This window comes from Choloepus didactylus, chromosome 11 (assembly GCF_015220235.1).
Source record: "Choloepus didactylus isolate mChoDid1 chromosome 11, mChoDid1.pri, whole genome shotgun sequence".
NCBI classification, from domain to species: Eukaryota; Metazoa; Chordata; class Mammalia; order Pilosa; family Megalonychidae; genus Choloepus; species Choloepus didactylus.
The window spans coordinates 1968107-1995292 of record NC_051317.1 but is presented as its reverse complement, the minus strand read 5'-3'; the positions used below and the strand labels follow the sequence as shown (position 1 = coordinate 1995292).

Below are 27186 nucleotides of genomic sequence, written 5' to 3'. Positions count from 1 at the left end.
GCACTTAAAGCACCCTGCAATTACGTTATATTATTTATCCACTTGTTTGTGTCCGGCTGGTTCACGAAAAGTCCAGCTCTGTGAGGGCATTCCCAGCACCCAGCACACAGTAGGTCCTCAGGGGAAGCTGGGAGGCTCTCCAGGCAGGCGAGAAGCCTGAGGCCCAGGAGAAGGACACCCAGCAAGCTGGAGGCAAAGCTGGTTCCTGAATCTGGGTCTCCTAATTCTCAGGCCATTCCTTCCAAGCTCTATCCTGCAGGATGTTTCAAGGCCCCGATTCTCATCCAGCCTCCCCTTGTCTGTCTGTCCATCCATACTTAGTTCACAGGCCTTGCCAGACTGTTTTGTCCCTTGGCAAGGCCCCTGGATATTCCTGCATCCCGGACGTGAGGATTTCAGCTGGTTGTCTTGCTGGTCTGCCTTCCTTCTGAGAATTCCCCCTCCAGTTACTGCAGCTGGTGGGCTACGTGGTGAATCTTTCATTTATTCTTACCATGGAAATATAGGAAAGAGCTGCCTTTCCAGTCTGCTCTTTGCCACTTTCCACAGAGAGGCTCATCTGTGAGGGTGTGATGTGGCCAGTCACCAGCTGAGAACTCTGGGGCCTCCAAATATAGCTGGTACCCCATGACCGTGTCCCCTTGCAGATCCAGGACCTTCTGGGAAATGAGTTTTGGGGTTCAGCAGACTCCAAATCCAAACATGATCCTAGTAAAGCTCTGTGACCTTAGGAAGCTGACTCACACCTTTGAGCCTTGGTTTCCCATCTATAAAATGAGCATACTAATTCCATCTCACAGGTTTATTGAAGCAATGCACATAAGGTGTTTTCTGCAGTGCTTATGTCCTAGTAAGTGCCTAACAAATGATAGGGGGTGTTTGCTTTTTTTATGGCTGTTTTTAAGGACTGTTTCATTTGGCTAAAACTGATGAAATGCAATATACTGGAAATAGGTTGGCTTTTACAATGGGGATTTACAAACTTACAAGTTTACAAATCTGAGGCCATGAAAAATGTCCAAATTAAGACATCAACAGGATGACACCTTCTCCCCAAACTCAGTCCCTCTGTCACATGGCAGGCACATGGCTATGTCTGCCAGTCTCTCCCTTCTCTCCCGGGTTTCGTTGCTTCCAGCTTCTCACTTCGGTGGCTTCCTCTCTCAGCTTCTCTGGGGCTTTTTTCTGTGTGCTTCTCTGAGTTTCATCTCTTAGCTTCTCTGGGCTCTTTTCTGTGTCTTCTCTCTTGCTTTTATCCTCTTATAAAGGACTCCAGGAAGAGGATTTAAGACCCACGCCTCAACTGAAACAACCTAATCAAAAGGTCCCTCCCACAGTAGGTCTACACTTACAGGAATGGACTAAAAGAACATGATCTTTTCTGGGGAACATACAGCTTCAAACCATCACAAGGACTAAGTTTAAGTCTCCTCTCATTTGCATCCTGTTCAGACCAAGGACCTCCTAGGTCTTGGAAAATGTCTGGTTGACTGAAAGGCTCACCCATGTGCACCAGAAGGACTCAGAGCCTCTCCAACATTCCCTTTACCTTCCTTTGCCCTACCTGGAGTCACAGTGTCAGTGATGAAGGGTCTTATTCTAGGGAGATTGGACGGGAGGACTAACACACCACTCAGACAGTGAACTTGAAATCCAGAACCCATAAAATCACCTGCATACCAATCCATCCTGCCCCCTCCTCCTGGCTGCCCTCTTCTCAGCCAACATTCTCCCACTGATGAAAAATAGGAAGAGGGGCAGTAAAGCCTTAACTTTATGTAATCCAACTGGGGACAACCAGACATAGGTGGGGGAGGCACAAACCCTGAATTTTGTGACTATCTCCTGAGGTCTGGGCCAGACTTCCTTTAGGACGTCTCCATCCTGGAGGGGAGAAGCTGTGCCTCAGATGGCAAAGCTCCCCAGGCAGGCAAGCAGTACGTCTCACAGCACTGTGTGTCTTAAAGATCCAAAACTAATGAGTACGGGTACAGCCGGCTAGACTCCCATCTCAAACAGCCACCGTGGTGTAGAAGTAAAGCAGGCTGGCATCCCCCATGTTAACCAGAGCCTGCGGACTGGGTCTGGGACTTTGAAGCCTGTGTGCTCCACCACGAGGCCACGGGGGCTGCCCAGAGCCTAAAGTGTGTCTGTCACATGAATGGAAGCCACAGCCACCTCAGCACAATACGTGAGACCCTTCCTAACACCCCACCCCCACCTCCTCAGGGCACCAGGGGGAAACTGAGGCCAGAGTGAGGAAGGCCCTTGAGCTAGGTACATAGAGGCAGAGGCTCCCTGGCTAGTAACTGGGGGTACAGGGATGGAGGGTGATCCAGGCCCTCCTGGAGGTGATCACGGCCACACAGGCAAGGCCCCGCGTCTCTTCAGCTTCACCTCTAGGAGGGGATCCCAAGTCTCTCTCCCTTGCATTGGCTTTTCTCTTGAGCTGTAGGCCAGCAGGTAACTCCCTGGCTGAACTCTGAGCTCCTAGTGACAGGGGACACATCTTATTCATTAAGAAGGCCAGCAGCCAGTACAAAGCCAGACACAGAGTAGGGGCTCAACAGATAGAGGGAAGGAGAAAGGAAGAAGGGAGGGAAAGAGAGAGAGACGGCAGGAGAAGGAGAAGGGGAAGGAGTTATAGAAGGAAGGGGAAGGGGAGGAGATGGGAAGGGGGAAGAGGGGAGAAGGGACAGGGTGGGGAGAAGGGAAGGGGTGAGGGTAGAGGGGTGATGGAGGGAGGGAGGATGCCGTGCTGGACGCTTCTACCCAATGTCTTCCTGTGGCCTCAACTCAACCCTCATGAAACAAAAGCAGATTCTCCCTCCTGACATCACTATTGCTCTCTTTATGTCCCCAGTCTTGAACCCTTAAGTCGTCTTGCCCGTTAAATCCCATTGATTATTTCTTCCCAGTGCTTCTCCTGTCACATCCTTGCCATTCTCAGTGCCATCCCTGAAGTCCAAACCCTTATCTCGTTTGTCCTGCTTTGCTGAGCAGCCTGCAGACTGCCTTTCTCCCCACCGCTCCCCCTCCTGCCTCCTCCATGCCTTGACCAGACAAAAAGATGGCCCATCCATCCTCTATCCCCAAAGCTCTACTTCTAGGAATCTGTTCTAAGCAAATACTCAGAGATGTGCACATAGACTTTATTCAGAGCTGTTTATCATGGCATTACATTACTTATAATAACAAAAAAGTGGAGACCATCTAAACATCAGTCCAAAACTAATGGGTGAAATACATTTTGATTGCTCTGACTGATGGAATACCATTAAACTGCTTGAAAAGTATTTTTTTCAAAGACAATTTCATAACATGCAGAAATGCTCTTCCTGTAAGATTGGGTGGAAAAGCAGGATACAAAACTGTATGTACAACATGGTTCCAATCTGTGTGTACAATAAACTAAAATACAGAGTCAACTAAAATAATAACATGGCTTTTAGTTGTGATTAAGGGTTACTTTCTTAAAGTGCTTCTTGATGCTTATCTGTATTGTCTGAATTTTATTCAACAAGCATGCATATTTAATCAGAAACCATAAAGATGTCAGTCGCTGAATGCACAGCTTCGATTTTACAGTTCTTCTCAATACCATCAATAAAAGTTGTGCTGTCACTGACAGTATACCACGACCTGTCCCATCTGCTTTAGAGTGAATCTCAAACTCCTGGGCCGGTCTCACACAGCCTCGGCTTGCCTTCCTGTTGGTTTCTCCTCTTCCATAAACATTCTCCTCCAGCCAAATGGTTCCCTGCACAGTTTCCAGACCAGCTGGTATTTTACACCCCTTCACCCACCTCTCAAATGGTTTGGTCGTGCGTGCACACACAGATAAAGAAAATGTGACAAAATATCAATAGTTGCTGATTCAAGATGGAGTTTCTGGATGCTCGTAGTACTACTTTTGCAACTTTTCTGTAGTTGGACATTTTCAAAGTAAAAAGTTGGGGGAAATAAAGAAGCAGTATAATATAGTGTTTAAAGATACATAGGCTGTGCTATGAAATTATCGTGGTTCAAATCCCAGTTCCTATGCTTATTAATTGATCAGTAGTGACCTTGGGCAAGTTGCACACTCTCTAAGTCTCAGTTCCCTTGTATGTTAAGTGCTCACCCACTGTGAACCATGAGTATCAGAGCTAAACCTAGGAACCCACTTCTGAGCCAGGAAGTTCATTATACACTCTACCCACCTAAGTGATTCAACCACGGAGAATAATGAAGCAAAGTGCTGTGAGTTTGGGATCTTTTGCCCCTGCCCTTGAACTTCTGCCCCTAGCCTGGGAGTTCCCAGAGTCCAGTTCATATCTCCAAGTCCTGGCCCAGTGCGTAGCACAGAGGGGGCAGCCAATAAATGCACAAAACCCAAAATGAGGAACTTGAAGGGTTCAAGTTGTATGTTAAAGAAAAGCCTTCTCATCAGGTCCAAGTTCGTAATTTTGCAGATGCAGCTGTTTTCTGTTCGAGCTTCCTCAAGATAAGGCATCGCCTTGAGAAGTCAGCCGTGGATCCAGGCATCCTGCAGTTGGCGTGGAAATACAATTTAATTTCCGGTTAAGACTGATTTCTGGGCTGACGGATTCGCCTTCCTCACTGGGAGGATTATCCGGGCCAGACCTGTTGTTACAGTTAGTGATGTTTCTCCATGCAGGAGACTCTCGAGGAAACTGGGACTTTGATGCTTGGATGGTTCAATGAGGCAGGGACGTGGCTCCCGTGCACGGGTAACTGCTTTTGTTCAGGAACTGAACCTATGCAAGGAGATTCAAGAAAGCTCAAAGCAAAGGCAGTCAGCCTGTCCATGGCAGAAAATTTAAGACAGAGTTCAGCTAGAAATGGATTGAGAGGGAGAGAGATGCAAGGCAACCTGCAATGATGCTAAGAAGAAAAAGAAGTGGGAAGCTGAAAAGAAGAAAAAGATTGCAACAGGGGGCTCTCTGAGTCATACAGAAAAGAATCTGTATAACTAGTGGAAGGAGATATGTTTGCTCAAAGAGAGAACAAACATTTATGTTCTTTTATGCATCTTTTATGCAGTAGGCACTGTGCTAAGTGCTTTGCATTCATTATTTCATTGAATCGTTGCAAGAAGCCCTATAAACTGCAGTGATGTTACACTCATTTTCCAATTGAGGAAACTGGGACTCAGGGAGGGAAAATAAACTACCCAAGGTCACAGACAGGCCAGGTTTGAAATCTCATTTCTTTGTTTTTCGTTTTTGTTTTTGTTTTTATTTCCCCTGCGCTTTCCTCCCTTGCAGGCTTGCTTCCCAAGGACAAATACAAAAACATAAGAATAATGCCAGATTAAGCTGAAACTTATCCCAAAAAATATAAGAATGAGAAAAAAAAGGACTTTAAAACATGTTCTTAGAGTAAAAATAAATGATGGCTAAGCCTGCTTGGGGCAGACGGAGGGACAAGCAGTGCCCACTCCTCTTTTGGTTTGCTCCCATCTTCCCCACAAGGAGCAAGACCTGAGAACCAAGTGCGATGGTCCAGCCACAGTGAAGAGGTTGGCATGAAGTCAGAATCCCTGCAGACGACTCTGGTGGCTTCAAGTCAAGGAGGTTCTGGCTTGTGTCTCCGGGAATTTCAATTCCAGGGAATGAAAAGAACCAACAAAGAGAACTGAGAGTCCACGACTGGCAGAATCACAGAAAAATGAGTTAGATTCCAAGAAGGTGGCAAATGGCCCAGTTTTCATTTGTGATAGAGAAAAGACTCTCAAGCTGCAAGATACATAAATGAGTACACTGTCAAATCCTGGAAGAATTCTAGAGTGCATTGTTAAACCAATGGTTTGGGAGCACTTGCTAAAGAAATCAAGGATCACCGGGACAAGAGTGGGGTCTCTGAGAGTCATGTTTGACCAGCCTCTCTTGCGTTCTGCTCTTTAATAGTCACTTGCACAGGGGATTGTGGTGGCCAGAGCATGCCTGGATTTCAGTTGGGCATTTGACGGGCTGTGGTTGTTGCAGTCTGGTAGGTGGTGGCTGACCACATGGCTCGGCCAGCCTTGCCAAAGTGCACACCACAACTCCTGCAGGGCTTTTTCAAATATCCATACATGGACTCCACCACGCATCAAAGGACTCTTCAGAGGGGCAGTCCAAGTGAATTCTATGAGAGCCTGGCCTTGGAAGGAAGGACTCTAGAGGCCTCCAACAGGCTTTCTCAGTTTGTATACTTGTGCTGCTCAGCATTTTTCATTTTTAATATGGAGCAGAGACTGCTCAGTCATTAAGAGAATAGAGTCTGAAGTTACACTGCCTAAGTTTGAGGGCCAGCTCTGCTATTTACTACCTTTGGTCCTGGGGTCAGTTAAATGCTTTCCCTGTGCCTCAGTTGCCTCATCTCTGAAGTGGAAGTGCTAATATTAACTCCAAAACAGGTCATTAGGGTCAAATGAGCTGTATTTGTAAAGCTTGATCTCAGATCCTGGCAAACAGGGGCCCACCCAATGTTAATTGTCATTACTATTTGGAATGACAGATTCTTGCATGGGGAGTGATTGGCTCAATATAGTGCAAAAGGGAAGCAGATCCCACACAGCATAGTGAGTTACTCATAAAAATTTGGTGATGCAGATTGTCCCCAAGGAGGAATGTGATTGAGGGGTTCCAGCCGCAGATTAGAAAGTGAGAAAGTACTAGATGATCTTTAAAGCCCTACCAATGCTCAGAGAATTGAATATAAAAAATTAAATGGGAGTTGAGCAGCAGAGGCTCCAGGAGCTACGTGGCAGGCCTCGGTGCACCGATCTGGTTAGAATGGGCCACAGCAGACTTGTCTTAAAACTGCACTGCTTAGCCATCCCCATTTTTACTTTATGTATTTTGGATGGGGGGTTTGTTGTGGGTTGATGGAGATTATGATAATGGAAATTAAAGTCCTTCTAAGCCACCCTTGACTCAGCAACTGAGGGAGAAGAAACCAGCCTTAGAATGAATCACAAACGTTCGTTTGGAAATGGGAATGTCCCACATCCCAAATCCTCTAAGAAAGTTGGCTGATGAACATGTGCTCTATATTAGTGGTAGAGTTTTATTTTATATCAGGGAGAGTTGAGAAAAGCTAGGAAGAAACTGAGTTCCACATTTGAGTTGATACAGAGGAAAAGCTGGGAGCACATTTGCAGGATAAGAAGATAATCCATAAAATAACCCATCCTTGGAAGGGGGCACAGGAGACAGAGGGGATCATGAAAAGGAAAGCTCTCCTCCTGGCCCCCAAAGGACTCTGAAGATACTTAGGGGAGAGCATCAGATTTCCACAGGTCGCTATGTGGGAGGAACAAGGAGAGCCAGTCTCTGGAGACACTAGATCAGCAATTCTCAAACTTTCTGGCCTCAGGAACTCTTTACACTCATAAAATACATTGAGGACTCCAAAGAACTGTTGCTCATATGGGTTATATTTATTAATTCTTATTTTAGAAATTAAACCCAAGAACTTTAAATTTTTGAATTTATTTTAAAATAATAATAAAAATAAAAATGTCAACAAAAATAACGTATTTCTGTGAAAATAGCTCTATTTTCCAAAAAAGAAAAAAAATTAAGAAAAGTGGTATTGTGTTACATGTGTGCAAATCTCTTTAATGTCTGGCTTCATAGGAGACATTATGGATTCTCATAGTTGCTTCTGAATTCAGTCTGTTGTGATACCACTTGTCATATACCTTTGGGAAATTCCACCAATTTTGCACTCGTGAGAGAATGAGAGTGACAAAGGTAAATACTGTCTTAGTATTGTTATGAACATAGTTTTGACCTTATAGGCCTCCACTTTGAGAACTACTATCCCTGACTGTAGTGCATTTTTCCATGAATTCCTGACCTTTCTTGGGTCTTTCTCAGTTCCCTAAATCTGAAAAGGCAGTGGCCAAAAAGATAGCTGCATTTTGCTGAAATATCTTCCCAAATATTTCATATAATTCAAAATCCCCCAAATGCAAGACTGATTCAAACAATGTTGGATATTTTTAGTACCAGCCTGCACTGCCATTTAGCAATAGAATAAATGCAATTTAAAATCCCCTCATCCAATGAGTTTTGAAATTAGGAGAAACTTTCGATGAATTGTTCATCTGAAGGGGGTTGGCATCATTTCAATAAGTCACAAAAATTAAGATTTTATTAATGTTCTGTGTTGCACTATTTTAAATGTGCATGATTCAAGTTCTTCACTGTGAAGAAGTAAGCCCTGAATAATGGTGGGTGAAGAAGGAGGGAGAAAGAGTGGTGAAAAGTTGAGAAGCTCCTTGAAGCGGGGAGCTGCATCTGATTCATCTCTTGGCCCTTTCCCAGCAGCTACTCCATGAAAGTGAAATCTTTGCCCTCTGAGATCTTCAAACACAGAAGAGACCCTCCATGCTTTCTTCTCCTAGTTGCACATTGGGCAGCTGGAGCTGAAGCTCTGTCTGAGGGCTGATGCCCCATCAGGGTCCTTTTCACCCTGATTCTGGAGCCCAAGGGTCCCTTGTCCCCACCATGTTCTCCACCAGGTGGGCTGAGTTCTCCGAGAGGGCTCATGGGCAAGAGGTGCAGGTGAACTTCTCCAGGTGTGAGTCTCTGGCCGGTGAGATAGGAACACAGATGCTCATTACCAGAGTGATTTATGAAGAACTGAGGAGGGCTTTCTGCTCCCAGGCAGCTATTATTCCAAAAAGTGTTTTTCCTCAGTGTCCAACTCCATCAGGCTCTAATGCCCATCACTTCCCACTCGTCCTGTGCGTGAAGTTCTGTGAGCAGGCAGGCAGGTGTGGGAATTGCTAGAAGCAGCCCAGTCTCTGCTGACAGGAGGCATTTGTCCAAGCAAATGAAGGTCATTATTAATAATGTAAGTGCAGTGGGGGCTGACCAACCCGAGGCACTAATTTTTCTCCAGGGACCTGGCCTTTGTCCATAAAGGGGCAGTTCAGATATGAGGTTTCTTGCATTTTAACCCCAAATGCAGGTGCATGTAAATTCTGTGCAAAGTAGCTCCTATACATGACACTCCTAGTTGGGACTTTCTATTTGTTTTTAAAAAATTAAAGTTCTGAGATAATTGCTGATTCACATACAGTTATATGACATAACACAGAGCAATCTCATGAACTCTTTGCCTAATTTCCCCTAGTGGTAACCTCTTGCAAAAAACTACACTATAATATCTCAATTGGGACTTTCTTAAAGGACTCAGGGCACCCTTGAGACTTCCCTGACCCCATAAGGGAGAAACTCTGGGGAAGGTGTGGTGCTGCTTCCCCTCAGAAGCAACATCCACCAGATGTGGGAATGCATCAGGGCACCCAGGTTGGAAGTGAAAGGTGGCACAGGTTGCAGGTGGGGTCCCCCCGAGGTCCCTGATCTGGGTGAGGGGGGAACTCCAAGGCTGCAGGTCTATTCCTAACTTGGCCCCTGGGGCTTTGGGTGGCTGTGCCCCTCAGCCTGTCATCTGACTCTGCTCAAGTACCGTGGTTAAGAGGCCAGGTTTTGGAATCACACAGAGGCTTGGCCAATTACCTCTTGGATCCTCAGTTTTTCACAGTAGCTGATATGACACACTTACCATGTGTTGCTCACTTTTCTAGGAACTTTACATAATCACTTATTTAATACTAACAATCCTATGATGGAGATATACTATTGTAAGTTTTCATTTTCCAAGTAAAGAAATTGAGGCACAGAGTGGTGAAGTTATTTGCCCAAATTCTTGCAGCCAGTGAATGACAGGGTCATAGATGTGAACTCAGGCAGAGCAGCTCTGAAGTCCACAGTCTTAACCACTATCCTCTATAGCTTCCCCTAATCAGCAAGGTGGGTTCAGTAGTGCCTCACTGAATTTTTGTAAGGCAAACTGCTTAGCACAGTGCCTGGCATGTAATAAGTAAGCACCAATAAATGCCAGTTAACATTATTGTTACTATAACTTTTTCTGAAAATTTCTGAGTATTAATTAATTATTATTGTTATTAAAAATAGTTTTCATTTTGGCCACCTACTATGTGCCAAATCTGCAGTTAGCCCTCCCAGCTACAAAAAAGGAGGAGTCTCCCTTATAGAACAGAGATTAGAGAGATGAAAACTGGAGCAAGTAGAGACAGGATTCAAACCCAGGGCTGCATCTTAGGAATCACAGCACTGGAAGGAACTTCAGCCTAACTTCTTAACCAGCTCAGGATTTCCCTGGCAGCTCCCTGCTAAATAGTCTTTAGTTATCTGCTATGAAACCCGCCTGTGAAAGGGTGCTCATTCCCTGCGCCAGTTATTCTCACACTTGAGTACAGATCAGAATCCCCTGCAGAGCATGTTTTAACAGATTTCTGGGTACCACCCAGACTTTCTGATTCAGTGGGCTGAGGGTGGGGCCTGAGAATGTGCATTTCATAGAGGTGCTCAGGGGATGCTGATGCTGATGCTGCTGGCTCGGGGCCGCACTTTGAGAACCTCTATGGGTAAACCTCCTGGAGAGGTCAAGGTGGAGGTGATGGCTTCCTCCAGCTTTGCCCTTTGCAAATCTGAGACAGACTTCCCAGAAGGATCAGTGCCCAAGTATTTACCAGCAATGTAAATAACAAATCCTCATCTATGGAATTATCTTTTCCCCATAGAGAGTTCTTAGGATTGTATTTTCCCAACAGCCTGTCTCTGACTGCAGCCCAACCCCATCCCGCTTTGTGAGGGGGGCTCATACTTTCAAACTTTTTACAAAATAAAGCTACTGTTATTTCCATGATTTAAAACAACCATCTTCATACCACTGAAAATTTAGAGAAGTACCAAAAACAAACAGGGGAATAAGGAAGAAAATTAAAATTAACCACTATCCCATCGCCTGTTATCGCTGTCAATATTTTAATGCATTTTGCTATATTTCCTTACGGCCTTTTGTTATTTACATATTTTTGTTATTATTGCAATAAGATGTATATAGCCTTTAGTATCTGGGGGGAAATGCAATATTCTAAATGTGCTCTATAAATGGTAGCTGCTGTTGGTTTTTGTTATGGAATCCAGTGAAGGAACTGATGTATGCCAAAGATGGCTTCCTGGGTGGGATGGGCAGGCTTTTGAGCCAACAGCAAGAACACAGACACAGAGGTGAGAATCACTGTAATTTGTGGGGTGGATGGTGGTACCATAGGAACCAGTCAGCTGAGTGGGGATAGGTAATAGAACTCTAACTGGCTCACCTTGTGTCCTCCAAGGCACTAGGGAGCCATTGTGCATTCTTGAGCAGGAAACGACTTAATAAAGAAATTTTCCCAAAGTCATCCATTCAGTGGAAAACAGGATGGACTGACGGGAGAGAGTGGGAGAGCATGGGGAGCTGGCCTGGGTGGACAAGCAGGGAGCAGCCCCGGGGACTCACCCACCCCCCAGGTGGTGGCGTGGCATGGACACGCCTACTTCTGGGCCGCCAGGATGGAGAGGGACTGGTTGAGCTTCACCATGGCGATGAGGAGGAGGCCACCGGTGAGCAGGAAGGTGGGCCAGAAGAGGGAGAAGAGGAGGGCCTGGGGCCCGTAGAGGCGCCGGTACAGGACGCTGGTCTCGTTCTCCTGAGTCGCCGAGAAGCAGTAGAAAACCTGGTGCTCGTGGAAATTGGCTCGGACCTTCTCCACGTCGGCCCGGGCCGCCTGGTAGTTGTCCAGGCTGCCTGGGATGTAAGAGCACTGTGGAGGAGAAGAAGCGAGAAGAGTACTCGTGGTTTGGAAATCCCTGTCTCTTTGGGCCCAGAAGTGAGGGGCTGGTGTGCGGTAAAGAAAAAATGCTGGCTTTGGAGTCGGGGCCCCTGGGTTGGTAGGTGTGGGGCAGGGGAGACCTGAGAATATGCATTTCTCACAAGTCCCTGGGGGAGGCCTGCTCTAGCAAAACGTCTTGGAGTGGTCAAGGTAGAGGTGATGGCTTCCTCCAGTTTCAACCTTTTCAAATCTGACACAGACTTCTGAAGAACGCCTGGTAGACTGGACTGCACATAACAGAGGGCGTCATTCACAGTGCTGTTTGCGTGGGTGGCGCCCCCTGGAGGTGTTCAGTGTATAAGCTGCACAACTGTAGGCCCTGGCCCTGGCTGGGAGTCCTGGCTCTTTTCCCACTGGCTATAGAATCTTACCCTTTCTGAGCCTTGATGTCTTTGTCACTTAAATGGGTTCATAGCAGTATCTTTTTCACAATATATTATTTTAAAAGGGCTTCACATGTGACTGTGCATGGAGACCAAATGAGGGAAATGGGTTGATATGGCTTGAATTGTGTCCCCCAAAAGATGTGTGCCAGTCGTAACTCCCAGTCTAATGAGAATGTGATCCTATTTGGAAATAGGGTCTTAGAAGATGTTCTTAGTGAAGAGGAGGCCAAATCGGGTTAGGTGGGTCCTAATCCAATATAAGGAGTCCTCACAAGGGCAAGAAATTCAGACACAGTAATAGACGGACAGAAAGAGACAGATAAGTGATGGAGGCAGAGACTGAGCTCTACCAGGGATGGCTGGCAAGCCACCGCCAGAGCCCAGCAGACTCCAGAGGGAGCAGGGCCCTGCTGACACCTTGGTTTCAGATTTCTAGACTCCAGAGCTTTGAGACAATAAGCAGCTGTTGCTTTAAGCCACCCAGTTTGTAGTACTTTGTTACCCAGCAAACTGAGACACAGGCTAGATGGGGTCTGTGTTTCGATTCAGGGCACAGTGATCACACACTCAGTTGCCTACAGGGCCAATGCAGATAAGGTGAATGCGTGAAGCAGGCGAGCGAGTGAGATGACAGGTGCTGAATGGCATTTGCCTTCGTGTCAGGGAGCAGTGGAGCCTGGCGAAATGGAGACTGCCTGGCTCATCAAATTGCAGTCCCCTCTGGGTGCAGACAATTGATGCCAGGCAATCAAGAAGCCCTGTTGTATTCAGACCTCCGACATTTCAAGAGAAGCTGGAAAACCAGATTGTAATGTGAACTCTCACAATTTAAAAGCATTGGCAAAAATTCTCATGGAAAACCTTTGAGGTCTAACCTTCTGCAAGCCAAACAAGATATGTTGGTAAACCGGCATTTGACCCTGGGAGTAAAAGGAAAGAGAGAACATGTTTAAAAGAGCTTTGCGTGGACAAGGCATGACACACATTTAATTCTGACCCTGGTCATTATTATTAGAACTTTCCAGCCTGCTCAGATGAGGCCCAGCTGGAAAGCACAGTAAAGAAAACACAAAGTGGAGAGCCCAGTTTTATCTGGGTTCTGTGCCAAGAGGCCTGAATGTTAGTTATGTGAGTCTGTAGGGAGATGTTCTGCAAGTGTACTAGCCCACACCACCTGCAGGAGAACACTTTAGAAGGCCAAGGAGAAGTGCAGGTTCCTACTGAATCTGAATCACCGAGGATGGAGCACAGGTGTTTCCTTCATGCACTGAAGTTTGGGGACCACTGCCCTAATGAAATCATGCCCAAGATCAAAATGCATAAAAGAGAGAACCAAATAGTAAGGGTTCAGCCAGCTTCTCCTCAGGCCTCAGTTACTCCCTAGATTTGAGTGAGACCCCCCATCCCACCCCCAAGCCCGCCTGCTCTGACATCATTTGGTCCAGCAGAAAAGAGGATGGCTGCAGTGTGGTTCTTGACCACCTGGGAAGTGGGGAGCTGCCTCCAGCTTTGGGTGACCATCCAACCAGGGCGCAGCTAAAGCTGGGGAGAAGCTGGTTCCTGAGGCATCTTGCATTCAGAGTTGTTGGGCCTTGCAGGGTCCTCAGTGATGAGTGGATCCAGAGTCCTGGGCTGAGTCTTCCCAGTGCCTCTGACTGTGACCTTGGGTGACACAGGAGATTGAGTAAAGGTATGTCTATGGAGCCAGACAGGCCTGGGTGCAAACACCAGTTCCAAGTTGTGTGACCTTGACAAGTGCCACAACCTCTTAGAGCCTTGTAAGAGGGGAATGTGAGGATGTCTGCTTTGTTGTGGGGATTGAATGAGACAATGCATGTATAGTGATTATCATAGAGCCCAGCACAGGATAAACGCTCAATTAATGGAAGATGCTGTTAGTATTCATAATAATGTCAGTGTCGACTTATCTATGAAGTTGCAACAACAGCTCCTTCTCCCCCTTCTTAAAGTGGGGCCCTTGGATAAGCTCTGCGGTGGGGGCATGTGCCTGCTCTTGTTTGAAGTTACCCTGGGTATTTTATGCTGGGCCTGTTCGGCAAGACACTGGACTGGAGTTTGCTCTGAAGAGCCAACCCCAATGGCCTGGAACTTGTTTGCATCCTGTATCCTGAGTCCCAGGTCCAGCTAACACTGGGTTATCTGAATGCCCTGAAATGACCCAGCCTACACCCCCAAGCCTGTGGCATCACTATCCTCAGCAGAGACCATGGCAAGTACTTAGAATTCCCCTAAACCAAGACTCATGGGCAAGATGAGAGAAGATGGCAGCCCCTTCCTCAAAGTAGGGAGTGGGGGCAGGGGAATAGCCTTGCCTAGCCTTTCACATGATTCCAGAGGACACACAGCTAGCTGGAGCACATTTCCCTGCACCCCTGGGTGGGACAGGGGTGGAAGGAACAGCTTGTCCTCCAACCCAGCTACTTGCAAAAACATGGTGGGCACTTCCACTCCTCATCAGAATGGCGGCCAGTCATTGGCCCTGGTTCTGGAGATCCCTGGCTACTGTTGGGTGGATGAGTGGACAGCCGATGGCTGCCAACACTGCCCTTCCAGGGCCAGCTGAAGCCTTGGCTCACATGCTGCTGAGATGTCACACAGGGGAAGAGTTGGCCTCTCGCTCCTCCTAAACTGGCAGCTTCAGGATCAGAGAGGCAGCCTGATCTTTGTCCTGCTCCCCAAACCTCATCACCAGTTATCACATTTGCTTGTCTTGAAAATTTGTTACTTGTTCCTTGGAATGAACCAGGGGCCACTAACTGCCAAAGAGGTGGGGGTCTTAAGTCAGAGCTAATTCAGGTGGATTTTGAAGCTGTTTCTTCATCTAGGGGCATGGGTGCTGTATTATACTAGTGATGACAGAACAGGTCCCCCACCACCACCACCACCACCAGCTTCTCTCAGCCTCCATCACTCCCAGCACTGTCAATGACTCCACCACCCTCCCAGCCACCCTTCTCCTTCCCATCCCATCAGCCACCAAATGCTGACTCTCAGCATCCACCCACTTCATCCCCATCCCATCTGTTCTGGTGTTTGCTGTGGCCCCAGCTTCCCTGCCGAGTAACTGAACCCAAACATTGCTGCCAACTCGTCCTTCCTGGCCACCACTCTGACCACACACCCAGGACCCCCAGCTCTTTAAAGACTCCCAGGTGCTTACAGCAGTAATGTCCAACCTTAGAATCACCCAGGGGAGCCCCCAAAGAACTACCTATGCTGGGCCTCATCCCCAGAGATTCCATTTCAGTTGGTCTGGTGTGGGACCCTGTTTTCATCTTGTAAGTCCCCAGGGTGATTCCAGTGCTCAGCCATGGCTGAGGACCCCCAGGTTAGAGGATTGCATTTTAATCCCATGGTTGGGTGGTCACCATCCTCTGGAAACGGGCCTTGGTCCACCTTTGCCTGCTACCCTCCACCAGGCGTCACTTTCAGGACCCAGCCTTTGGATCCCTGTCCACCCAGCACTTTCCTCTGCCACTCCTTTTTCTATGTCCTTCCCTCACTATGTATGCCCCCCTCCACATTTCTCTGGGTCCAGTACCTGCATGATTTTTTTCTCCTGGTTTGTTGGAGTTTTTATCTGTATGTGTGTGCCTTTGACGTGGTACCAAATATTTGTCAGATAAAAGTGAAAAATTGCTGTTTAGTGTCTGCTTCTAATTACACTGTCGGCTCCTTGAGGGAATAAATTGGATCTCAATAATCTCCAAATCTTCAGTACCTAGTACCTAGTATAGGTGCTAAAAAGAAAACAGTCTGAATTAAGCTGAATGTACATTCCTTGGAGATAATAAATGCTTAGCAGATGCTGTCTGGATTCTCTAGATAAAGCAATTTAAGTCCCTTAAAGAGTAGCAAATCTCAGAATCTTTGAGTAGGAAGGGATATTAGAGGTCATTTGTTCAAGCTTCTCACAGTGCAAAGATTTCTTCTGTAAGTTGGTTCTCCAGCTCCTGTTAAAATGTCTCTAGTCCCAGGAAACTCAATGACACCTAAAGCATATAAGCACATTTAAACTGCTCTAATTCTTCACATTTTCTTCATGAATCAGAAACACACAATCCAGTACTGTGCAAATTTCCTTTCCCAGTTAGTTATTTTCAGAAATTATTGCCATATTGGCATATGCCTGGGAATATATGAAATATTCCGCCTGATTTTCAAAGCCTGACCCAAATGCCCTCCGATCTCCTCCATCTCACCTCACTGCAGGCTGGGAAACATCGCTCCTTCCTTGTAGGCCCCCCGTTTCCTTCTCTGTTCCTGTCTGTGGCCCTGGTGCCTCCCTACTGGAAGTTATCTCATGGATGAGCTCTCTCCTCTGCAGTCTGTGTCTCATCAGGCTCCTGCAGCCCTTGACATGGCAAGTGCTCAATGTCTGCTTGTTGGATGGATAAATGAATGGCTGACTGAATGCATGAATATGAGCTGACTCGTATTTCCTTTGGGATGGGCTATGATGGTGGATTTGGGGGGAGAGTGAGGGTGGAATGTTGCAGGGCAGTGGTGGGAAACTCTCCCAAGTGTTTGCCCTCAGAAGTTTGGTTCCAGCCCTGGCCCCCTGGCTCCCCTGGGACTCACAGGGGTTCCACCCTGGGGCTCTCGGTCTCTGTGACCTGGCCTCTCATTTGATTCAGTTTGCAGAACAGAAATATTAACACCAACCACTGCTTCCTTTAGAGCACCTACCATCCACCAGACATCAAGCCTGGCGTATGACATACAGCATCTCGGACTTTGTATCAGCACTTTCAGCTGCCAACCGTAATAGCCCCATTTCCCAAAGGTGGAAACTGAAGCTTGGAGGGGTTACACGGCCTGCCCCAGGTCACACAGCCAGTGAGCGGCAGAGCAGGGATTCAAACCCAGGTCTGTCTGACTCCAACACCTCGGACGAGTTTGAGGCCCTGGTCAAGCGGATTAAACTTTCTCAGCCTCCGCTCTCCAGATTGGGGTGAGGGAGACAGTGTGGTTCAGGGTCCCACACCTGTGAGGGGTAAGGAGGTGCATCCATTCCCCCTGGTGCGGTACCTGCTGGTTCTGGTCCCGAGTGTCCTCTGTGTGGTACAGCACAGCCCACCTGCCCACAGCCGACACGTTGACCCATAGACATGGGAACTGGGGTACCTTCCTGCCCTCCAGCTCCTCCTGGTCCCTGATGCTGCTCTCAATCAGACGGCACGTGGATTCCTGGGTCCACACGCTGGGGAGAGCACAAATGCACACACATGCAGACACACACAAGCACACCCCTCAGAACCAGGGTGGAACCCAGAGCACCCCCATTTAAACCCCTGATCCTCTAGGAGGCATCAGGGAGACCCACAGCTGGGACCCTCCTTGTGCCCCACGCATCCAGTACTAAAAGGAGCTTGACCCCAAGGTTCCTGGACACGGGGGAGGAATCGTAGAATTGGCACATCGGAGCTGGTGGGATCCTCACTCATCATTTCCAGGAGTGCTTTGTAACCCTCACTGCTCCCCGGGGAGGTTTTCAAAATATTCCCATGCCCAAGCCACACCCCAGACCAAGGGAATCAGAATTTCTAGGGTGGGTGAGGCCTGGGCCCTGGTATTATTTTAATAGTTGCCCCAGTGATTCTGCTTAGCAGATAGGACCAAGATCCTCTTATTCACATCATGTTTGTCTAACAGACGGGGAAGGGAAGCTCAGAAAGGTCAAGTGACTTTCCTGAGACCACACAGGACCTGAAGCCAGGTCTGGGTGGCTTCAGAATCTGGGCTTTTCCCCCATGAAGGGACTATGTAGGACGGGCTTGATTTGTACATGGGGTGGGGGTGGGGATACTGTGATGGAGGCAGCGGGGGCTCTAAGCAGGGTCTCACTTGGCTAAGAACCTAGCCTGGAAGTGCTCCAGTGTTGTGCAAAGTGAGTAGGAATAAGCCCAGGAGGGGCTAATGGGCTCCTCAGCACATAGCAAATCAGTTGTGACTTCTCTCCCTGCTATCAGGCACAGACCCATTGCCAGACTGAGAGGCCATCAGCAGCCCCCACATGCCCAGAAGCAGGGGTCCGAGACTTGTCCTAAGGAAGGGCTGAGGAAACCAAGTGTGTTTGTTCCTCAGCAGAGAACACAGAACAAGAACTTTGCAGCTTTTCTTTGAAAGCTCAAATGATTGACATGTTAGGAAGCGAACCAAGCACTCACTGAGATGCCTGAGCAGAGGCTCTGGGAAAGCAGATTTGGGCTCACTGTAAGCACTTCCTATTGATCAGAATAGCCCACAGTGAAATAGTCTGTATGGTGAGGTAGTGAGCTCCCTGTCACTTGAGATTTTCAAGAGGCTGGAAGCTCACCTGACCAGGATGCTTCAGAGGGGAGTCAAACAAAGAGGGGAAAGAACTGTTCAGATGAGCTATACAGTTCTGCGGGTCTCTGGTGCCTCCTGGAGTCAGACTTTCACTCCGGAGCTCTGGCTCTGATCCTTCGCTGTCTCTTGTGAGAAGAGTGTCCTGTTACCCCAGGTCCCAGAACAGTCCCTGCACTTCCCCCCCACCCTAAGAATAAGAATCCTCTAGACCTTCCTGGCTGGCATGAGGGTCAAGGGGAAGGGTAACAAGAAGGCTGGGGTTACTCACAGACCCCAGATCCTTCAAGGAGACCCTGGGCTGGGGGCCTGGTCAGGGGGATGTCATACCTTTTCTGGTAGAGGGGCAGCACGGTTGTGGCCAGGATGTAGTAGGTGATGGCGGCACACGCCACCATGGCCACTCCCAGGCAGAGGGCTCGGGTCTCTCCCCGCTTCTGGGCCATCACCAGCTTTTTCCCCATCTCCTCAGGGGACAGTGGTCATGTCTAGAGCCACAGAGGCAAACAGAAGTGAGATCAGCCCATGTGGCAGTTAAGGAAGGAAGTCAGATGTGAGGGGAGGGTGCTCATCAAACACATCACTGCACTTTGAGACAGAACTTGGCTTGCATGACTCCAGTGAAGCTTCCCAACAGCTTTGAGAGGCAAGGGTTATCATCTCCATTCTACAGACGGGGGATCAGGGCTGGGGGAGGTTAAGGGACTTGCCCCAGGTGAAGCAGCGAACGTAGTAGGCTGAATAATGACCCCCAGCCCCACGCCAAGATGAATGCATCCTAATCCTTGAAACTTGGCTGCCAAAGGCTTTGCAGGTATGATTAAATTAAGGCTTTTGAGACGGGGAGATTCTCCTGGATGCTCTGAAAGGGCCCTAACTGCTATCACAAGCTTCCCCCCATAAGAGAGAGGGAGAGGGAGATTACACACAGAGCGAGGAGGAGAAGGGGAGGTGTCCACGGAGGCAGAGATTGAAGTGATGCAGCAACAAGCTGGGGAGTGCCCCCCAGCCACCAGAAGCTGCAGAAGGCAAGGAACGAGGAAGGGGAGCTCCTGCTGACTCCACAATTTCAGCCGATGATGCTGATTTCAGACTTCTGGCCTCCAGAACTGCGAGAGAGATTTCTGGTGTTTTGAGATGCCAAGTGGGTGGTCGTTGGTTAGAGCAGCCACAGGGAGTAAATACAGTGAGGAAGCAGCAGAGGTGGAACAGCTGTGCATTTTCTAGCAGGACACATCTCGTAGAGGAACTTGGAGAGTTTCATAGTTCTGCTGAAAGAGTCCCGAGGCAGGGATGGCTGGAGTGGGGAGGATGCAGAGATGCAGAACGGGGAGACAGGCACCCCCCAGGAGGCAGCCATAGGCATAGGGGGTGCAGGAGGAGTCCTGGGGTCGGGACCTCTGTAAGGGGAGACTCCCTCCTTGTGGTGGTCTCAGACTATACTCTAATTTCAGGGTTTGAATGAGGCAGAATGGGAGAAAGTAGCTGACAGCTTTCCTTCTCTTCTTCCTCTGCAAACCCAGCCCCTCCTTTTTCTTCTGGGATCTACTCCACCCCAATGTGAGCAAAGAATCCTGCCCAGCCCTGCTGCAAGGCTCACTGGATTCTCTCTCAGGAATCTTGACAAAGTAACATCAAGAAGCAGCCCATTAATTTGTGCTACCTAGAGCCACAGTGCTGCCAGCTCCTGTCACCTTGCAGAGACCTCCCTTTGGTTCTGTAAGCCTCCCCATAGCCTTTCAATAAATTTTTCTGTTGTTTTGTTATTGCTGTTGTTTGTTTGCCAAAGTCATTTAGAATCCATTTCTAAATCAAGATAAAAAGGTCATAGTGGCCCTTTCCCTGTACCCCTGTTTTAGGGGAAATTTTAGCCAGGTGTTACATTGGATTTTCTTCTCCCTGCCAGATCCCTAAAGTAGTTTTATTCTTTTTTAATTCATGATTGTCCAGGATACAGACATTAGTCTAAAGATATTTTCAGCAAAGTCCTTTATTTTCTACTCTGGCTCCCTTTCCCAACTCACGGACTGTTTCACATTTCCAATCAGAGATCCCCAACTCCTTCTCCCCACTCCCACCACCCTCACCCCTCTCCATTCTGTCCTAAAGACGGAGGCCACAGTCAGGGACCTGCTACCACCTCCCCATTGAGGCTGTCCGCCCCCACTGTGCTATGCAAGATGTTTGACAGCAACAACATCCAATTACAATTTTTCCTCCCTCATTTGAGACACTGGGTTCCCCTAAAATTCTAACAGATATATGAGAAAGTAGCAAGTGAGCAAAATTTTCTCCTGACAAGGAAGGATGTTCCGTTCAATTCCTTCCTATTCTCTTTCTTCTCTTCTGGTATCTGCAGAGACAGGACAGCTCACAACTCCGTTTACCTGCTGCCAGTTTAATAAGCCCACAACAAAACCATTTCTTCCTGGGGAAAGTTGGGGAGTACTTGTGGGAGAGCTTCCCTGGGTATTACCCCCACCTTCCTGGCTAACCAGCCCCCACCTCCAGGGGTCCCTGCCCCCTCCAGCTGCTCAGCTTCCTCCCAGCCCTCGAGGCACTTCTAAGGCTGCTTAAGGTAGGACTCTGGTTTTACCAAGTCTGGGAATTCAGAAGGAAGGGAGGGGAGAGGCTTCCCTGTCCCGGGGTCATCTGGAACCTGTGGCTTGTTCAAATCCCATTTCCCTGTAATGCTCCTGTGGGGTATTGTGTACATGGAGTGAACGAGTGGGTTTGCAGAGTCATGTCAAATCCTAAGACCATGCCAGGGGTTCTATTTAGATAGATGCCTTTGATGAAAAGGTGGATTTCAGTATCCAGAGTGAGGAACTTCAGTCAGGAGAAAGGATGGAAATTGTTGATAGTCCCTGAGGTTTGGACAGGAAGAAATGGATTTCAGCTGTAACAGGAGGGATTTCAGTTAGACTCCTGGAAGTACTTCCCAGTTTTGAGAGATGCTAAGTATCTCTAAATTTTTATATATATATCTTCCCATTTAGAAAAGTCCCTTGAGATTTGGGATGGATTCAAGAAAGATGGAGTAGGGCAAAAGAAGGCAGGATTTTGGAGGGTCTTGTATGAACCGACATTTGGATTGACATCATTTTCCCTAGAAAGATAGAGAAAAGAATAAAGTGTTTAAAGGCTTGGCAGGGCGTGGGGTGGGAGGCCATCAGGCATGTGATCAAATCTTGGCTTTGCCACTTAGCAATCACATGACTATAAAAACAAGGATAATAGTACTTGCTTCAGAGATTTGTGGTGCAGATCCAATTCAACAGAATTTAATATACTTAACACAGTGTCTGGCCCAGCGTAAGCTCTTGGTAAGTAAAAGCTACTATTATTAACAAAGAAAACCCTGAAGGTTTGTAGCAGAAGTCTGTAGCCCTTTTGCTGAGCCTCATTTTTTTTTTTTTTTTTTTTTGTCTCATCCCTCCACTGTGACAAGTGCCAGGTCTGGCCCGGATCTCCAGGCTGCTGGGAAGTTGGGGCCAGAGCACTGAGCTACCAGAGCGACCTGGCAACTGGGCATTCCCTGCTCCTCCACCAGCCCACCGGCCCAGACACCCGCAGTTCTAGTTCCCAGTGATAGCGACATCTCCCGTGTTGTAATCCAGAATCCCGCGGGACCACCCGAGAGGAAGGGTGTTTCCACCACCCGGCCCTCCCTGCCCCATCTGCTGCTGCTTTCCCCACAGGTCTGCCCTCCAGCCCCCATTCTCCAGGAAGCCACTTCCCAAGCGCTCTTGGATGCGGTACTTACAATCTGCCTGGTCCACTGCGAGTCTCGAGTCTCCAGCAGGAAGATGGTTTCTTTTCTGCCTGGCCCCCAGCCCCGGCCCCAGAAGAGGCCACCGGAGCTCCAGCAGGAAGCTTGGCCTTCCCGGCCGTCTCCAGGGAAGCTGCTTTTGGTCCCCATCTGGGGCGAGCCTCCATGCCCAAACATGGTCAAGTCTGAGCACACAGCCCCAGGACACAAACTCGGGAGGGCAGGTACTGGCGGAGGGACGCCAGCTGCTACCCTGGGCCCTGCACCTGCATTTCCCAGGGTCTGCTGGGAAGCAGATTGCAAACAACAACAGGCAGCAAAAGTGAGAAGCTGAGAAGACAGTCCTGGTATATTTGGAAACATTCCTTTTTCACTCGGTCTCTCTGGGCTGGCAAAGAAGCTGGGAATGGGAAATTATTTTCCTTTGGTTGATGTGGGAGAAGGAGGAGGAAGTGAAGGATGATGTGTTGGGCTTTCCAGCCACAAGGAATGGGGGTTGCTGGCATATCCATGATGGAGTGGTCAAACCCTCCTGCCTTTGCCAAGCTCATGCTGTGTGACCCTGGGCAAGTTACAGCACCTCTCTGATCCCCAGTTACCTCTTCTGTGCTGTTGCCATTTTAAGCAGGGGACAAGAACACATCTTTTGAGGACCATTTGAGCTGATGCTGGGAGAAGTGGGGGTTCAGGAGCTGCTTCCAGACAGCCAGGTCCAGGGTGAAACTGCTTTGGCAGGGGCCCCCTGGAGATTGTCAAATATGGTTTGAGTTTGTGGGCAGAGATTCGTTACTGTTAATAAGACATGAGGAGCATCAGCATTTGTGGGCATAAACGTGCTTCTCTATTTCCTTCATGTTTCCTCTTTATAAAGTGGTTGTGAGGATTAAAAAACAGCAATAAAAAACAAGCCCCATTTCTTGGACCTCTCCGAGGTATCAGGCATGAGTCTAAAGATTAGCAGGTCTCTAACTCTCATTTTACACATGGGTGAGGTGAAGACACTGAATCCGCAGCTCCAAGGCCCGAAGCAACTGGTCCAAGGCCACTCTGCTCTAAGAGTCCCAGGCAGCTTCCAAGCCAGCCCTTCCAGATTGCAAAGCCCGGGCTGTCTCTGCTGACCCTGAAGCTCTCCTGAGATGTGCAAGCCTCCATTATATAGTCATCAGCCCCTGGAAGCTCTGGAAGTCGTCTGAAAGCCCCCAGCCCCTGGAGAGGTAGCAGCCCGGCCCTCCCTGTTTAATGAGCAACGCCACCTCCTTCCCTCCTGCTCCGGCTGCTGGGGGGCAGCACCCGTGAAATGAGAGCCGCTGTTCAGGTTGCCCTGACACAGTCTCCAGTGATTAGTTTCCTCCCACTTTCCCCTTCCTAATTGAATCATATTAATAAGAGAGTAAATGGTTTGTTTAATGGGCATCAGAGCAAAAGCGGATTCTTAAGGACAGCCTTAGACCTTGCAGGCTGTTTGACAATGAGGGACACACAGGACCTGGAATTGATAGGAGGCGTCCGTCAATGGGCTCTGCCTTCCCCAGTGCAATGGGTTTCCAAGGATGGTCCTTGGTCCATTTAGGGGTCAGAAGCGTCCTCCTGGGGCCCATGATTAATCTAAAAATGCTAGTCCTTCCTCCTCTTTCCCTGGGGAAGAGTTACACAGTGCAATAGACTGCCATTTTTAAGCACGATGGAAGAGCTACTTGCTCATCATGGGCTAAATGTGTTATTAAGGGTTACCACATTTGGAATTTATAAACAAACGTTAGCATCTTCCCAAAATTCTTTCTCCTTTTTGAGGAGGAAAAGGAAAGGAGGCTGTGGGTTCTTCTGGAATGCATACGTGAGCCACGGCCAAAATACTTGCAAAGGCTTGCTCTCGACAGATGAAAACCTGGATCCTTTGCTGGCAGTGAGATTGTGCGTGATAGATGGCTATGGGTGAGGGATAAGGAAATGGTGATGCTGCAATAATAAATATTGATGCTGCAACAATGAATATTGATGCTTTGCATTAGTGCGGGGTGTGAGAGATCACAAAACACCTGGCCCAACTTCAACCTTCCAACAATCTCACAGGTAATAGACTCACAATTGGCAGGCTCACAACAACCCAGTGAGAGATTTTCCCACCCATTTTATAGAGAGAATAATTGAGGTTCAGAGGAGTTAAATAACTTGTCCAAGGCAAGTTACTTTGCCTCTATGAGCCTCAGTTTGTCCATCTCTAAAATGGAGGTACTTATACCCAAACTTTCACTATTGTTTTGAGGAAAAGATATCACCTGAGCTACTTGCCACAGAGTGTGGCAGGCTGTATTTTCCAAAGATGGCTGCACCAGCATGCATCCCATCCCACATGGTCTTCAGAGCTCCTCCATCCAAAGGTAGGGTCTTCAGCCTAGGAAGAGCTGTGTAACCACCCCACCAAAAGAATGTGGCAGAAGGGATGCTATGTGACTGCCAAGGTGAGGTCACAGTGATACAGTTTGCCCCTGCCCCCTTCTCTCTCATGACACTTCCCTTGGAACCAGCCGTCATTGTCTGAGCAAGCCACATGTCAGTGTTCCAGCTCGGGTCTCAGCCAACAGCCGGCACCAACCACTGGGCATGGGAGTGAAGGAGCCTTCAGATAAGTCCAGTCTGCAGCCACCTAGACTTCCAGTGAGGCCTCAGACACCATGGAGCAGACAAGCTCTCCGCCTGTGCCTTTTTCCAATTCCCAACCCTGAAATCAAGAGTGCAAGAAACGGTGGTTTTCTGCCACTGCATTTGGGGTAATTTATTACACAGCCATAATAATGGGAATGCATTGTAAATGATTTAAAGAGGGAACTATTATCGTTGCTGGTAATAGTGGTAGCAATGAACCAGTGGGAATTAAAAGCCTAAGGTTAGTAGATGGAGTGTTCTAGGAGAGCTTTAGAAATGCTTAATCTACCCTTGCATCAGGTCATTCACTGCTGCAAAAAATGGAATAGAAGGGTGATAACAGAGGAGGGTATTTTCATTTATCAAGCATCTACTATGTGTCAGGGGTACCTACATGTACACAGACTTTTATACATACATATACATGTATATATACTGTCTATACATACACATACATATATACATATATGCAAAATACAGGCACACATACATTATATACTATACATATACACATGTGCATATATGCACACATAAATGTAGACACATAGACATGCATATACTACATGTATTCTTATACATATGGATACACACATACATATACACACACACATAACATATACATTTCTCTCAACAGTCCCCACAAAGTGCCTGATTATTTCTGTGAAAACAGAAGGCAAAGTGATTTGCCCAGGTCACTCCACTAGCATGTGATGTGACGGAGCCTGGATTTGAACCTGTGCTTGCTGACTCCACCCCATCACTCATCTTTCCATGACTTCTTTAGGAGTGCTTTTCTGGAGGGCCAGTGTTTCCTCATGACATGTTTCTTTATGCCTCAGCTGCTTTACAAACACCCCCCACCGTACACACACACACACACACACATCAGGCTTTAATCCTTTCTAAATTGTTCATCGACTTTCTTATTGAAACCCTCCCTAATCGATACCTATTCTCTGTATTCTCTGCCAACAATGCCTCTTGGGAGATAGCAAGTTTCTTAATCAATTGGTAAATGTGGATCGAGCACGGTGGGGAGTGGGCGTGTGTCACCCTCCAACCTGACCAGCTGTGCACTCACAGACAGCACCTGCCACGAGCACGCACTGTGCGGCGGCTTGGCATACATCACGGAGGACACATTGGTCCTTTCCCTGTGGGGAGGGGTGATGGATTTTTAAAACCGTGAAAATGCAAAAAGGCAAAAATGATTTACTTTAAGGGAGAGAGAAAGTAATAAAGGACAGAGGCAAAAACAATAAAATATTTTCTTTCAGTAGAGCTAGGAGGAAAAATCATAGAATGAGTAAAATGGGAAAATTAAATATCAATATTAGAATTAAATGGCAATATAAGACATGACAAGGAGCATGATAAGTTGACTCCCTCCATACTCCTTCCTCCCTCTGACTCTTTGAAATATATTTCTCTTTGCAAATCAGTTTTCTTATTGGCAATATATTTTAGCCTACTCATTTGTTCACCTCATTGTAAGCAGTTTTAAATCCTCTTTGAAATAAGGAGGGCTATAAGTAAATAAAGAGCACTGCTATCTGTATGTGCAGTACCATTGTTTCTTTATTCTCATGTCCTTATTGCAAAAGTCATCCAAGTTCACTGTGGAAGTTTTGGACAATACAGAAAAGTAAGGAGGAGGAGATGGGGCACAATTCTTGGATAGAATTGCTGGGGAGAGAGTGGTGTGTGTCCTTCAGGACACTGGTGAAAGGATGTCTGAGCATTTCCCCCATCCTCACCTCCTAAGGAGCCCGTCCCTTCCAGGGGACTTGGATTCTGGGGCCCTTCCCTCACCTCCTGTCCCCTTAGCCTTCCCTTGCCTCCACCTCCCAGTTGACACTTATTTCATCTGCTCCCTGCTCTGCATGTGGTTTCTGCAGGGCTCTGCCTCCCTTTGTAATTTCACATTTGTTCACAGGAGTTCTCTATTAACACATCTCTCTCCCAGAGTGTAAGCTTCCTGAGGATGGGGTCTATAATTCTAGATTCACACACCCTAGCACCCGAAGGAATAAATACAGGTAATCTTGGGGGTTTACTGTTCTTGTTTAGTTTGAGAAGATCTCTTGCTTTTTAATGTTACAGACTATTGCAACCATTTTTCCACCCCCATACCTCACTGCTCCCCCCACCACCCCACAATTTTCATGAATTGACAAGCATGGGGGAGATTGGATCTATAAGATCTATTCTGGTTTGCTAAAGCTGCCAGAATGCAAAATACCAGAAATGGATTGGCTTTTTTTAAAGGGGATTTATTAGTTACAAATTTA

The 27186-nt window shown here is 47.6% G+C and overlaps 2 protein-coding genes across 3 annotated transcripts in view; one reads left to right on the top strand and one right to left on the bottom strand.

The window, feature by feature from the left end:
• Positions 1-27186, top strand: part of KCNIP1 (potassium voltage-gated channel interacting protein 1) — a 424587-nt gene that overhangs the window by 10670 nt on the left and 386731 nt on the right. The gene's annotated exons all lie outside the window — the stretch shown is intronic.
• On the bottom strand, positions 10831-22384 carry KCNMB1 (potassium calcium-activated channel subfamily M regulatory beta subunit 1). 2 transcript variants are annotated; one of them, XM_037799142.1, is made up of 4 exons: positions 22247-22384; positions 18811-18968; positions 17182-17353; positions 10831-11674 (listed from the first exon to the last, which is right to left on the bottom strand). In XM_037799142.1, exons 2-4 carry the CDS (start codon positions 18942-18944, stop codon positions 11405-11407), a joined length of 576 nt encoding a protein of 191 aa, XP_037655070.1. In that variant the 5' UTR covers positions 18945-18968; positions 22247-22384; the 3' UTR covers positions 10831-11404. The 2 variants fall into 2 exon arrangements, with proteins under 2 accessions (XP_037655070.1, XP_037655071.1); XM_037799143.1 differs by having other exon boundaries at positions 17278-17353.

Coding starts and splice junctions, on each gene's coding strand:
- KCNMB1 (XM_037799142.1), bottom strand. CDS start 18,944: ATGGGGAAAAAGCTGGTGATGGCCCAGAAGCGGGGAGAGACCCGAGCC. Junction 17,354..18,810: donor CTGCCCCTCTACCAGAAAAG/GTATGACATCCC, acceptor TGCTCTCCCCAG/CGTGTGGACCCAGGAATCCA. Junction 11,675..17,181: donor CTCGGGACCAGAACCAGCAG/GTACCGCACCAG, acceptor TCTCCTCCACAG/TGCTCTTACATCCCAGGCAG.